At 49.7% G+C, this 14,345-nt stretch overlaps 1 protein-coding gene across 3 annotated transcripts; it reads left to right on the forward strand.

Annotated features, from left to right (window-relative positions):
* The first annotated feature begins 244 nt into the window (after positions 1-244).
* Positions 245-8,750, forward strand: B9D1 (B9 domain containing 1). 3 transcript variants are annotated; one of them, XM_068908224.1, is made up of 7 exons: positions 245-686; positions 1,859-1,927; positions 2,029-2,140; positions 2,211-2,307; positions 2,873-2,935; positions 4,257-4,324; positions 4,517-5,333. In XM_068908224.1, the coding sequence occupies exons 1-7, from the start codon at positions 600-602 to the stop codon at positions 4,660-4,662; spliced, it is 642 nt and encodes a 213-aa protein (XP_068764325.1). In that variant the 5' UTR covers positions 245-599; the 3' UTR covers positions 4,663-5,333. The 3 variants fall into 3 exon arrangements, with proteins under 3 accessions (XP_068764325.1, XP_068764327.1, XP_068764326.1); XM_068908226.1 differs by lacking the exon at positions 4,517-5,333 and adding an exon at positions 7,685-8,750 and having other exon boundaries at positions 273-686; XM_068908225.1 differs by lacking the exon at positions 4,517-5,333 and adding an exon at positions 5,423-5,836 and having other exon boundaries at positions 273-686.
* Positions 8,751-14,345: the final 5,595 nt, after the last annotated feature.

Here is a 14,345-nt window from a genome sequence, read left to right on the forward strand (position 1 = left end):
CCCCCCCCTCCGCCCCAACCCCGATCTGGTCTGGTTTGCTGAATGCCAAAAAAGCAAAAAGCAGGGCGGGGGGGGAACAAACCAAAGAAATCTCAAATTAAACAAAAATAAAGGAAACCCTCCCGGCGCGAGGCCGCCCCTAGCGGCCGCCGCGGGGCTCCAACCGGGCTGGAAAATATGAGCATAAACCACATAAATCTAGAGAAACTCGACGAATCGCACGGCGAGGGCCGGGGGGGGGGGGGGGGGGCGCTGCGGCCTCCCCGCCCCCCGGGCCACGGGTGTGATGAGAGCGGCAGGCCTCAGCCGGGCTCTCTCGGCAGGGCGGGGAAGGGCAGGGGGTAGCCTGCCTTTCGGGGGGCTGAATTTGGGCGGTGGGCAGCGCCGTTAAGCGGCGAGCCACGGCCGGGCCTCCCTCCCCCTCCTCCTCCTCCTCCTCCTCCTCCTCCTCCTCCTCCTCCCCCCCCCCCCAGCGGCGGCCCCGCGAAGCGCCGCCCGCCGAGGAAGCGTGTCCCCAGCGCCGCGCCGTCCGCGGTATCCAGGGCGACGGCGGCGGCGCGCGCGCCCCCCCAGCAACGAGCCAGGCCGCGCTCGGCGCCATGGCGGCCGCCGCCGGCAGCGGCAGCAGCAGCAGCAGCCCCGACGTCTTCCTGGTGGCCGTCAGCGGGCAGATCGAGAGCGGGCAGGTGAGCGGGACTGGCCGGGGGGTCGCGATGGGCTTGTGGGGCGTGGGCAGCGCGGACCGGTCTCGGCACCGGCGGCGCGGCCTAGCCCCCGGCCCCGGTAAGGCAGGCCCGGCCCCGGGCTCGGTGCCGGCTGAGGGCCCAGGCCCGGCCCTGGCCGCTGTCCTGGCACCGTGGCCTGGCTTTGGCCCGCCCCGGCCCGGCAACGCAGCCCGGCCTCAGCCCTCGTCCCGCTAACGTGGGTTGGCGCTCGGTTCCCATAACGCAGCCCGGCCTCAGCCCTCGTCCTGCAAACGTGGGTTGGCGCTCGGTTCCCATAACGCAGCCCGGCCTCAGCCCTCGTCCCGCTAACGTGTGTTGGCGCTCGGTTCGCATAACGCAGCCTGGCCTCAGCCCTCGTCCTGCAAACGTGGGTTGGCGCTCGGTTCCCATAACGCAGCCCGGCCTCAGCCCTCGTCCCGCTAACGTGTGTTGGCGCTCGGTTCCCATAACGCAGCCCGGCCTCAGCCCTCGTCCCGCTAACGTGTGTTGGCGCTCGGTTCCCATAACGCAGCCCGGCCTCAGCCCTCGTCCCGCTAACGTGGGTTGGCGCTCGGTTCCCATAACGCAGCCCGGCCTCAGCCCTCGTCCTGCAAACGTGTGTTGGCGCTCGGTTCCCATAACGCAGCCCGGCCTCAGCCCTCGTCCTGCAAACGTGTGTTGGCGCTCGGTTCCCATAACGCAGCCCGGCCTCAGCCCTCGTCCCGCTAACGTGTGTTGGCGCTCGGTTCGCATAACGCAGCCTGGCCTCAGCCCTCGTCCTGCAAACGTGGGTTGGCGCTCGGTTCCCATAACGCAGCCCGGCCTCAGCCCTCGTCCCGCAAAAGTGTGTTGGCGCTCGGTTCGCATAACGCAGCCCGGCCTCAGCCCTCGTCCTGCAAACGTGTGTTGGCGCTCGGTTCCCATAACGCAGCCCGGCCTCAGCCCCGGCCCCGGCCCTGGTAGCTGGGCTTGGTCTGAGCCTGAGGACCTTGGCTTCGTGGAGTGGACTGGCCGCAGTGCTGGTACCGCGGCCTGCTCTCGGCCCCGCTGGCGCCGGCTCCCTCAGCCTCGTAACACAGGCTGGCCCTCGGTCCCGCTAATGTAGCTCGGCCCCAACCCTAGCCCCAGTAACGCAGCCTTTCTCTCTCCCGCAGTTCCCCGAGTTTGATGACCTCTACTGCAAGTTCTGCTTCGTTTACGGCCAGGACTGGGTTCCGACTGCTGTAAGAGCCTTTTACGTCCCCTTGAAACGCGGGCTGCGTTGCTGGCCTGTGTAAAACGGGCCCGGCAGGGGTCCTTGGCTCATGCCACGCTCTCCCTGCAGGGCCTGGAGGAGGGCATCTCCCAGATCACCTCCAAGAGCGATGCCGCAAACTCTACACTCGTCTGGAACTTCCCCATCGACATTACCTTCAAGAGCACAAACCCATCCGGCTGTGAGTGCCCAGGGGTGGTGGGGCCCATCTCGCAGACCAGGCAACCTGCTGACTTCCATTTCTTTTGCAGGGCCACAGATTGTAGTAAGCGTCTATGGACCTGATTTTTTTGGAAACGATGTGGTCAGAGGCTATGGAGCTGTTCATGTTCCCATTATACCTGGAAGGTGAGGTGATGACCTACTCATCTTTCAGGATCAAAATGGAATTTATTTCTAAGTATCTGTGCTGTTTCAGAGCCAAAAATGTCCCCTTATCTCCTTGTCACGTCATCAGAGTGGTATGAACAGCATAGATCTTCTAGTAGAAGCCCCTGGTTATCAGATGATTTTTGGTAATCCTGCAGGCAATTCCGTAAAGTCAAAACTAGTATGAAGAAAGTCCAAGTATGAAGTGCAGTATGTCAGTTCTTCTTCCCCAGCACTCTCAGCAGGCGCTAAGCTTTCATTTCTGCCACTGGAAGTAGAGTAAGTTACTATGCTCTTCTGTATTTATATCTCTGGGACTCCTAGGATGCAGCAGCATGTATGGCACTCTGAAGTGACTTGTTTGCTCTGTGCTAGCTTTCTTATGCAAGCAAGCCCTTCCTCTGTGGATGGGAAAGTATTTTTACTCTGAGATGTTCAGTGATATAATGTATCTGAAATTCTGGCCTCTTTAATAAAAATAAGGAGGCTTGCCATTGCTGTTTGGTTCATTTCTTAATTTCTGTGCCTTTCATGTTTGTTTTAGGCACATAAGAACTATTCCTATGTTTGTTCCGGAGTCTACATCTAGGCTGCAGAAGTTTACAAGGTAATAATTAAAGACTTTGTGAGTAAGACTAAGAAGAACTTCTTAAAAAAAAAAAAAAAAAAGTATCTCCAGCTACTCACTTGTGCATACGTACACGTATTTTGTATCATAAACAGATAGTTTTGAGTTTTATGGGTGAAGCTAAAGTTGAGGAACTAAGTGAGGTGAAGCTAAAGTGTCCTTCAGAGAGCTTTCATAAAACCTGTTAACTATTTGCTTGGAGTAATGCTGTCTAACTTGCCTTTTTTGTCATCCTTGGATTTGAACAAGGTTTGTTTGAGAAAGAGTTGCTAATTTTAACAGACTCATCTCTGAACTCTTGCACTGTGTGGCAACTCCTTACTCCACGGGCCGATTCATTTCAGTGACATGACTTGCAGAAGCCCAGCTTGGCTCGGAGTGGTTTTACTGGGCATTTTTAGTGGGCACTGGGCTTCTAAGGAAGGTCCTCTAAGAGGACCGTGCTGCAGTTCACCCCCTCAATCATACTGTAGCTGGCAGCTACAGGTAGGATAGCCACATTAAGAACAATCTGTAAAGCAAAGATAGAGCATGTTTGTGTAAAATTTGCTTGGAAAAACAATTCCTGGTTTTAACTTTTCTTCCATCCAGGATGCATTTGCCATAACCTTTGCTCTATTTATACCCCCTCCTCCCCCGCCTTCCAGAGTAGCAGCAAATAAAGGAACTTAATATATCCACAGCAGCTTAGGGTGTTAAAGGTTTTTTTCTTCCATGGTACTGTTTGTTGGGCTGTGAGCTGATTATTTAGGTTGTGGATTGACTAAACCTACCGAGCCTATGAGCTTCATAGCTGCATTTGTGCAGCTCGTGGTACTTAAGCAGTCTGGGTGAAAGCTGGCTTGGGAATCCCTGGGCCCTGCAGTCAAGATTCAACTGATTTCTTTCTCTTCTTCATACCATTTTTTTAATGGGTCTAGGCTCTAATTTGTATACCCTTGTATTATCTGCATTTTTGATTTATTCAAAGTAGCCAAGCCTCTGTTACTCTGGGTAACTGTTTCTGAAAACTGCTTTGCCATAGACAGATTCCGTCTAGCCCAGAAATAACTTGGATTTAACATAATGTTTATGAAACTAGTTTCGTTTTTCCCTTGGAGAGATGAAACTTATCTTTGGTCAAAGCAGATAAGCAATAAAGTAAGTTAACCAGCCTTCAAAACTCTGTACTGCTCGCAAAGGCTAAGAGTCTTATTTCATTATATGCATATTGGAAAAAAAGGAAAGAACTTTCTATGTCAAATCTAAACAGTAATGAGTATATCCAATAAGTGACTTGTTTTCTGTTTTCTTCTCCAAGTTGGTTCACGGGGAGACGTCCAGAATTTACCGACCCAAGAGTTGTAGCACAGGGAGAAGGAAGAGAAGGTATGTCCTCAGGATTTCCTGACTGTACTTCTTGCATGAGAGTAAGCCCAGCTTAGCCATCTGTTTCCTCTGTTGGGAAGACAGATCAGTGTTTCCTACTGAGAACAGTCTCACCTGGATATCGGTGAGGAATTCAGCAGCTATTCCAAAAATCTCTCTTAACCAGTGTTACTGATGTCATCTTTTTCCTAGTAACGAGGGTGCGATCTCAAGGCTTTGTGACCATTTCCTTCAATGTAGTGACCAAAGATATGAAGAAGTTGGGCTATGAGGTGACCCCAAGTGACATGCAGAACCACTCTCTGGTGTCTGTTACAGAAGGGATTCATAACTATTAAACTCAAGAGTGAGACATTCAAAGACTCACTCATACAGAAGACAGCCAATTTGGGAGCTTTTTTTTGCAAATGGAAGTGACTGTCTGACAACCCTGAGAAAATTTCACCTGAGACATGGGCGCAAGCCCATGAGGCTTTGGAATAATTTCCTAAGTGTAATCATTTCCTAAGTATACAGGTTGAAAAAAAAGGTAAATTGGTGTCATCAGATAATATTTCGCATTTTTGTGTAATATGAAAATATAAGATCTATTATATAAAAGTTTTTTTAACAGCCTTTTGTACACTCTTTATATGCAAAAAGAAGAGGAAGGTTTAATCTTTGTAATGGTTTCCCTGTGTTTAAAACATCAGTGCAAACCAGTGCTGTTTACTCATGTTTCTCTGGTAGAAATGAGAAATTGAAGTTATCACACCTTCCAAAAAGAAGGGCCTGTGGAAACGTTACAGTGAAACGCAAGCGCTTTTTGCCGCCATGCGCTTCTCTGCAAAAGCTGCCTCAGCTTTCCATTTCAATCCGATATAGTCCTTTAGAGTTTGTGCAACTAAATAAAATACCTCATGCACTGTTTAAAAAAAAAACAACTCTTCCAAGTTTTTCAGTGCAGCAACCTGGGCTAATATTAGTACTCTTCTTTTAGGCTGAATAAAAGCGAGTGTCTGAATACTTATGTTTTTGTCTTTCTGCTGTTGTTGTTTTACTTGTGCCAGAATGTCTGTATCTAAGCCTTAAATCATCCAAGATCTGCTATTCTTACAGGTACAAAGAGAAAGAAATGTATTCTACAACAAAATGACTAATCACTCAGTCATTTTGATATAAACATTTGGGCACATAAGATTGTGTGTTGTGACTGCAAATACCCAGAGATGACTGTGAGACGAACTTAGCATGAGACCACCCTAGAAATGAACTACCAAGACAGTGAAACTGTAGAAGTGCAAATATAAGTAGTAATACACAAGGCTGAACTGTAGAGCCTCCAGGACATATATCAAAGCACCCCAGTTGGTTATAGGTGTTAGTGCATACTGAGCAGTATAATCAAAGCCTGCTTTTATAAATATAATTCAATAAAAGATAATGTCATCATTGGAATTTTGCTCTGAGCATTAGCATCTTCTGATCTATTTATAAGTACTTTTCCAAACATGGTTACAGCTTATTTTTTGTCTCTTGCTTTTTCCTAGTATGTTTTTATTGGTTTTTACACTTCCAGTAAGCTCCTCCACCAGTTGCTTTGGCAACTGTTGTAATCTCTCAACTGAGTCATGTTTGAATCCAAATTTGAAAGCATTTCCTGTTGGCTGAGAGGAGACGTGTGGAATTTTGTTTCCTTTTTAAAAGTATTTGGGAAGCAGTTAGATACAGTAGCAGGATACTTGAAACGTACAAAGACAAACATAAAATCTACTACCACTTAAATGTTTTTTTTTTCCCTTGAGCACATTTACATGCCCCTATTCCAGTTTAGAGCAAAACAGCGTGACAGGCTCTAGCCATAAAAAAATGTATTAAACTGAGATAAAGGCCGAACTTCATGCCCACAGGGGTGCAGTGAATTTATTCACATAAAACTTTACAGTGTGCTACTACTACAGATCTCACGACTTGTTTCAAAAGAAGAGTTAGCTGCTTTAATGCAGTTATTTGTTCTGGTCTGCTGTCCTGGGACTGAGGCCAATCAGAACTGACATATGCATTTGCACAGCCTCACCATTCCCAGCCAAGCTGCAGTGCCCCTCAGAAGAATGGGTTTCATGTTAAAAACAAACAAAAAAAAAAAAAAACCCAATTCCATCAAATATTTGAGACACCACGTTTCACTGTATCAGCAATTTCCACACTGCTACTTGCATTAGCGGGGCTTTTGGCAGTTGTCTCTGTGTTTTTTTTTTTTTTTTCGCTGCTCAATGTCTTGCTCATATTTGTTAAGAGCCTCAAATACCGTCTTCTTCAAGACCTTGAAGTCCGTGCAGAAGCTTTTCCAATTTGACACAGTTTGGTCCTTATACAATGCCATGTGTGAGGGTGCTTTTTTTATTTATTTTTTTTTAAATAATCGTGTTTCCTGAGTTCAATATCAAGCCATTGTTCAGAAAGGCAACTGTTGATATATCTTATAAACACGCTCTTCTCCCAGAGACAGGCTCGCTGCTGCCTTTACAATTTTCTGGGCAGCTGTCTCAGTTTTAAGGCTTGGAACGCGAACCAAAGCCACTTTGGACTCAAGTGTGGGAGAAAGCTTGCAGCTGTTTTACCCTGGGGAGGGGGAGAATCACCTCTGCTCACGGAGGAATGAAGATACACACTCTGCTGTGCTGCCTACAGCGTGTGACATTAGCTGCAACTAAGAACACTTACAAATTATATATCCCTTTCTTAGTAATGTATTAAAGGTTAAGAACCCATGCTTTAAGAACAGCCAAAACCCAGGAAAAGAAAAAAAAACAGCCTTGCTCTGGTAGTGCCAAAGTGATAGTCTTCTGCCTGCTCTCCAGGCAGCTGTGACCACCCAACTAGTTTACTAGTTAATGTGTCCCCTTTTACTCCAAGATTTGACTGAAGCTCCTGGCCACCTCTTGTAACACAGGTTAGTATGAGGCCCTCAGCTGGCACTCTGCAGCTTGTGTTTTGTTACACTTACTTACTTAAGTCTCTCCCAGACAGTGAAATTGGCCATTAACCTCCTAATTCAAGATAGGCAGAAAAACTCTCAGTTCAGAACATCTGTTCTGCCACTTTCCTGACATAGGATGGGGCTTTAATGTCATCAAAACAGAGCCATTAGAAGTAAATAAAGTCTCTGAGATAATTCAGGACTTTGCTGCAGCCTTCCTCCAGCACGTTGTCAGGTTTCTGTACAGCATCACTGCAGGGAGAGTCCACACCATATCCCCTGCAGATGCCTCCCTCCACTACTTCTTCCTTTTTAGTGAATCTGCCTTAGATGCAGCAAAACATTAGCCTCCATTACGCCCAATTGCTTTAAACCAGCTAATCTGTTTTTTCCTCATTCAGGGCACCTGTACTCTATCAACCTGTCTCCACTGCCGTGATGCTACCCAGGCCTAAGGAACCGAGACAGGCAGTGCGAGATAATTACCTGCATGATGAGACTGCGTCACACTAAGAGCAGTCTCTCAACGTGGCTCATGGTGTATTTTTACTGAGAAAGTGACTTTCCACGAGAGGTGTCTCTTGGTGCTTGGCACTGGGCCGGGCAGATGACCTTCACGAGACACCTTGGGAACGTTGCTCGGCAAGGCGTACACAAAGGGGGCCAATGGCCAAGTTGTAGGCAGCCAGGAACGTGATGGTGGGCTGTGCAACTCTGAGGTGAACTGAACCAGCTGCAGAATGAAGTAGGGCGCCCAGCAGAGGAAAAGGTGGAGCAGACGGTTACTGCTGTTGACACAACCATCTTGCTCTTCATCCTGACCTTCCTCTGGGGCAACAGCAGCACCATGCACGAGATGTGCTTCTGGCTCTCAATGCACTAAATACAGATGGTGGAGAGGGGGATGAGGAACGCCAGAAAGAACAGGTACAGCACATACCAGTAGATACCAACAGCGATGTTTGTTAGGCAGGATGCTGCCACAGCCAGCTTCACTCCCAGCGAGAGCAATGGGCTAGGCATACATGAGCATGGGAGCAGCAGGCAGCAGAGACAGGAGAAAGAGGGGCAAACTCATGACAGCAGTGCAGGGAGGGTGCAGAGAGGGTCAGTGCACCACAGCCAGACACAAGTCCACAACTGCTGGTACCTGCAGAGCCAAGGAACAACGTGACAGGCAGAACCACCACCTGGAAAGAAGCCTCCCAGGGCAAAAGCGGAAAGAGCTTGAGAGACTGTGCTCTTTGTGGCACAGGGTTCCTGCCATCACAGGGGAAGTTACCCTACGAGAGAAATAGCATAAGACTGGGTCTGAACAGCAACCTGGGAATCAAACCTGCCAGGACACAGAGCCCCTTCTACCAAAACTGGAAACAGCTGGATCAGCTCCTGCCCTCTCATGGTAATTTGCAACCTTTAGAAAGACGTTAGGCATTGCTAATAACAATTAAGTATTAAAGCTGTGTGAAGGACAGACAAGTACTTCTTGCTCCTGCATAGGAAATTGCACAATACAACGATGCTGGCTGCCCTGCCTCTGCCCCTCGCCCTGAGAGCTCAGGGGCAAACGCTTCCCAGCCCTATAGCCACCTCCGTAAAAGTAAACTCAAAGAGCTGCCCAAGCCAGCTTGCTTCCCACCTGCCATACAGGGCTCCAAAAAAGCATTGCACCCTTGGCATCACCCGAATTGCAGAGGGTCCGACCGGTACCCGAGGGCAGCAGGTTCCCAGGGCATGTCCTAGTGCTATTGGTAGGAGCTGCCGCACAGGCAGTGGGACTGAGCTGAAACCCATGCATTGCTTAGTGCTGGAGAAACCACCTTTGTCCTCAGGCTAGTAAGGCTATTTTACCACAGCGTTATTGCAGGAGCTAGAAATTACCTCCATCTCAAGAAGGGAGCCTTGCAGACGGATTAAAGCTGACAATTGCTCCACAGCAGCAGGGCCCTTTTAAGAGCAGGACCCTCCTGTGAAATACTCCAAGGCCCAGGGTGGGGGGAAAACACAGCACAAAACTCAGCCAGAACTGAAGGAAGTCCGGCTTCTGACTCTACTAGGCCTCATCACCAGCAGCATTTCAGCCTGTCGCAAGCCAGCCCCAGGATGACCTGTCTATGCCAAGGCCACCAGAGCATCATGCCAGGACCTCCCCAGGACCCCAAGCTAACACCCTGGATCCATGGTCCCCTGCCCAGGTACTGGCTCCTGCAGTGGCAGGAGTCCACAGAGGAAACGCTTGGAGGCCAGGCAGCCCCAGGGGAGCTGGTTGGGCCACCAACCAGCGGGTGGCCCGCAATCTGGCTACCTGCAGCTCATCCACCAGAGCCACAGGAGAGGACAGCAAAGCAGCCAAAGGAGGGGTTTTTCCCTGGTGGAAATGCAGCCGTGGCATTGGTCTCGGCCATCTCGCTGACTCTCCGCGATGCTCACACTTGGAAACGCCACCTCCCCCCCCCCGCAGCCAAGCCTGAGCCCCAGGATCCCAGTGAGCAGCAGCCAGGTAGGCAGGCAGCTGTGGCAGATGCTGGCTCCTGGGCGCCTCTCAAAGGTGGTCAAGGAACAGAGCCCTCCTGCACAGCAGTGAGAGGCCCACAGACCCCTCTCGCACCCACTGCCCAGCTCCTGCTGCAGGGCACAGCTAGCAGGGGACTCCCCCCCACCCCCCGAGACCATCACGAGGATCCCACGGGGCTGAGGCCTTGCACCACTTGGTGCTTCCCAGCATCCCTACCTTCTCCTGAGAGGTACAGAGGCCAAACAGCTTGGCTAGAGCAGCCACCAGTAACGACTTTAAGGCCTTCCAGAGCGAGCAGGACCACCACCCTCACGCATCCCCCGAGCGAGGCTCAGCACTCATCCCCTTTTGTCCTCTCACTGTCTGTCCACACGGTGCATGCTGGAGAGGGGGTCCCCAAGGTTTTTCCCCCTTAGAAGAGAGTCACCCTGAGACGCAAACCAGGGCAAGTGTGAACCTCAAGAGCCAAGGCACTCGGGTGAGCTGACACACAAATCAACGCCTTCTGAATTTGGACTATAATCCACGTATCGCGCACGCACACACAAAATCGCAGCTCCTGACAGCCTGCATGGGACTTCCAAGCACCCAGCATCCCACTGCCTGCAGCTTAACAGAAGCTGCTGAATGCTAGGACACAGGGATACTAGTGCTAGATGTGAGATGACAAGTTTTCAGTGCCTGGGAGTCTTTGGAGTACAAATACCGATAGAAACCCTCTTTCGGCCCCTCAAACCAGGCCTGAGCCACCCTAACACGGAGGTTATATGGAAGCAAGTGTGTAAGGAAAGCTGAAGGTTTTGTGGCTGATTCAAATGATTCAGTCTTTTGTCCTTCAGACTTCCTAGGGAAGATTTGTAGCAGCATCTAACCACTGTAGACTTCTATTTTTATAACTCTATTCAGGCCAAGATAGTTAAGTACCCAAATTCACCTTAGAGAATATCACTACATTTAGTACCAATGAAGACACTAAAAAAACCCAACCTGCCCAAGGTCTCCTAGGCCACATACAGGTCTTAACTGGTTCCCTTTAGCTTGACTGTCCCACTGAATTTCATCCCCTGATCAAAAGGCCCATTAAAAAGACCTGAGACCTTATTGTCTGATTTTTACAGACTACATGTTCCCATCCCAGTGGGACGTGAGAAAGGTGGCTGCACTGATGATTACCTGTCTTAGATTACCTGTCAGTATCTGGATTTCTAGATGTGCCCTGACTGCAAGGATCTGCTGGGCACATAGTTTGGTGTGAAAGTCTTCTTACCCTGGCTTAGCAGTAAGAGAAGAGAGATAAGTAGCCCCTGGACTGTTGTCCTTGCTGTCCAAAGGGATGGGCAACACGGCCTTATCAACCCTCAAGCATGCCCTTGCTGAGGCACAGCGTTACTCTCATTTTGCACTGATCATACCTGCAATCCAGACAGCACCTCCCCGCCACCGTCCAGACTTCCGTAATGCTGTGCCCAGCTCTGTCAGCTGCGCCCACGATACGAACAGCAGCAAAATCAGTCAACTTGCAACTGCCCAACACCAGGGTGGTGACCAGACTATGTGATGGTTCAACCACAGCACTATGGGCTTTATTGGAAATCCCAAACATCTTAGTGATAATGCAACTGGTGGGACAAATCCACGCTCGGAGCCAACACCCCATGCAGGCTTTTCAGCCCTCTTGGATCTGTGCCATTCCAGTAGTTCAGCAAGTTCTCCTCCAGACCATGCCTAATTAAATTGTGGAATATGTTGTGTTGTGATGGAGGCCAAGAGAATAACTGATTTTGGAAAGGGATTAGGCAAATTCATTGGTGACTATTAAATGCAATGCTTTTGCTCAGACCTCCAGCTCCAGAAGCCTCTGAAGCCAGCAGTTGCTGAACTCTGCACATAGCCTCCCCTGAGCGTCTGCTGCTGGCAACTGCCAGAGACAGGACACTGGGCTGGATGAGCTTTGACACGATCTTCAGCAGCTCCAGGGCTGCACGGTGCGCTGCTTTAAACAGAATTTAAAACCACAATGCAGTAACTGCTTCCGAGGATCTCCCAGAGCTTATCTAAGAGCAGAGGGAGCAGCGCTGAGGTCCCAGTCAGGCCAAACCAGGCAGGGAGCTGGCAGTATCATCTCCACCTTTACTACTGCTTTATCCCAGCTATTTGAAATGTCATTGATTTTCTTTCACCTGAGAATGGGAATGCAGTTGCTCAACCAGCTGCCCAAGTGCTGAAAACAGATCAGATAACATGTTCAGAGTGCTTTTATAAGTGCATACTGAAATAGCCACAGGTAATTGCTGAATACCTGCCCCCTCCTGCACACACCCGCAGCAGTCCGTCTGCGGGCAGCGTCACATGCTGCCTTGTGCTTCTGCGCAGGGATGTGTTGAAGTCGCTGCACCCCGCACAATAGCAGCTGGGTGTTTGGTGGTTATTACAACATTTGGCTGCTTTTAGAGCATTCTGCACTTCAGCAGCATTTTCAATCGGAATTTCAATGCATGAGATCATAACTGATAACTGTTACAGACCAATTTACTAATGAACTTGGCTCATTCACTTATGATTAAATTTTGCACCACCTCCTAGCCCCCATTTTCACCTGAATCTCTACATGTGAAGATCAGAAATTAAAGGAACAGTCACTACACGTCATTCTTCCCCTCAAGTGATATTTACAATTTCTTTGGATAAAAACAATGTGCTATTCTATAATCCTTAAGAGACAGCAAGAAAGATCACTCATAGCACCTGCTCTAGTACAGCTATGCCAGAAAGAGACTACCAAAATACACGATGGTCACATTATTCACTTCAGGCTTGGTAGAGCTCCTGGCACCCCCCAGCAAAGTTAGAGGATGCCCTCCTGTCTGGCTCTGAGCTACTGATGCAGTCCCACAGAGGCAGCTTTGACCCAGCAAGCCAAGATGCCACCATGGCACCTTCTTGGTTCTGGAGCTGTTCTGAACAGCCCCAAGGGAACTGCCACCCCTAGTCTCACTGTCCAGGGCGTACACTTTGAATTTCTCAGTTTACAACTTACTATCTCATCCTTTGCAAACCACTCCTTTGTATCATGCTGGTAGATCGCCAGTCTGCTATTGATCACCAGACGGCTGCCAATTAGCCACCCTAATGGGTAATTGAGAGGGATTTTTAAAGCCCCAAAGGGACTGGGACAGGGTATATATGTTCACTGAAACCCCAGCTCTTCAGCAATTACAGCATACAATCGATTGACAGCAAAGCATTAAGAGACAGGATTGTTACAACCATGTACAACACTGGCTCTTAGCTATTTATAACACTGCATTTCAAAACAAACTTCGATATTTACAAAACTGATGTCCATGTCCAAATTCAGCAATACAGAGGAGGTGATTACCTGCAAGGCTGATGACAGATAACTTCAAGATGACGGAAGTCTTTAATCTAAGGGGTTGTATAAATCAAGTTGGTTCTCTGAAACGTGGATTGCAGCCAGTTGCTAAAGTCTTGCCAAAGCCATAGTGTGATCTGGCTCACACCACCTCCCCACAGCTTGATGAGCACGGGTGGAAGAGCAGAGCTGCACTCGCTCAGAAGCCAGGACAAACGAGAGGCAACAGCGATTTATGTACTAAGCAAAAATACTTTGGCAACCCCAGTGTGGATGAGGGCAAACTTCTAGATAATACTTTATCCAGACAAGCCCTTTTCCTCTGCAAAAGCAGGCAAATACCACCTCTCTTTACAGGAGAGGAAGAGGAAATCCAGGACAGGGAGAAAGCAATTTGCCCAAGGTCAGAGGAAGGCTCAGCAACAGCCATAACCCTACCTCACAACCTGCTTTATCAGTTTAGACTCCCTCCAACAACCCCTTTGGCTTGCAGAGGTCTGCAGTATTCAGGCCATTTTAAAGAGTATTACAAACTCCCATCATGTTCTTATAGGTAAGCTCAGAAATTGCGGGTTAGAGGAGCGCACGGTGCGGTGGACTGAACAGCAGACCTCAGAGGGTTGTGATCAGCCGCAGAGTCTAGCTGGAGGCCTGTAGCTAGCAGTGTCCTCCAGGGGTCAGTACTGGGTCCAGTCTCGCTCAATTTATTCATCAGTGACCTGGAGGAAGGCACAGAGTGCACTCTCAGCAAGTTTGCTGATGATACTAAACTGGGGGGAAGGGCTGACACACCAGAAGGCTGTGCTGCCATTGAGAGGGACCTGGACAGGCTGGAGAGCTGGGCAGAGAGGAACCTCATGAAGGCAAGTGCAGGGTCCTGCACCTAGGGAGGAAGAACCCCAAGCACCAGGACAGGCTGGGGGTTGACCTGCTGGAAAGCAGCTCTGCAGAGAAGGACCTGGGCATCCTGGGGGACAAGAAGTTAACCATGAGCCAGCAATGTGCCCTTGTGGCCAGGAGGGCCAATGGGATCCTGGGGTGCATTAGGAAGATTGTTGCCAGCAGGTCGAGGGAGGTGATCCTCCCCCTCTACTCAGCCCTGGGGAGGCCACCTCTGGAGTACTGTGTCCAGTTCTGGGCTTCCCAGTACAAGAGAGAGACGGAGCTCCTGGAG

The sequence above is a fragment of the Struthio camelus genome, chromosome 15, assembly GCF_040807025.1.
Source record: "Struthio camelus isolate bStrCam1 chromosome 15, bStrCam1.hap1, whole genome shotgun sequence".
NCBI lineage: Eukaryota > Metazoa > Chordata > Aves > Struthioniformes > Struthionidae > Struthio > Struthio camelus.

Bases quoted from the DNA above. Each gene is read 5' to 3' on its own strand.
- B9D1 (XM_068908224.1), top strand. From the start codon at position 600: ATGGCGGCCGCCGCCGGCAGCGGCAGCAGCAGCAGCAGCCCCGACGTC. The intron at 2,308-2,872 runs GTGAGGTGATGA...TGTTTGTTTTAG, and splicing joins GTTCCCATTATACCTGGAAG to GCACATAAGAACTATTCCTA. The intron at 2,936-4,256 runs GTAATAATTAAA...TTCTTCTCCAAG, and splicing joins AGGCTGCAGAAGTTTACAAG to TTGGTTCACGGGGAGACGTC.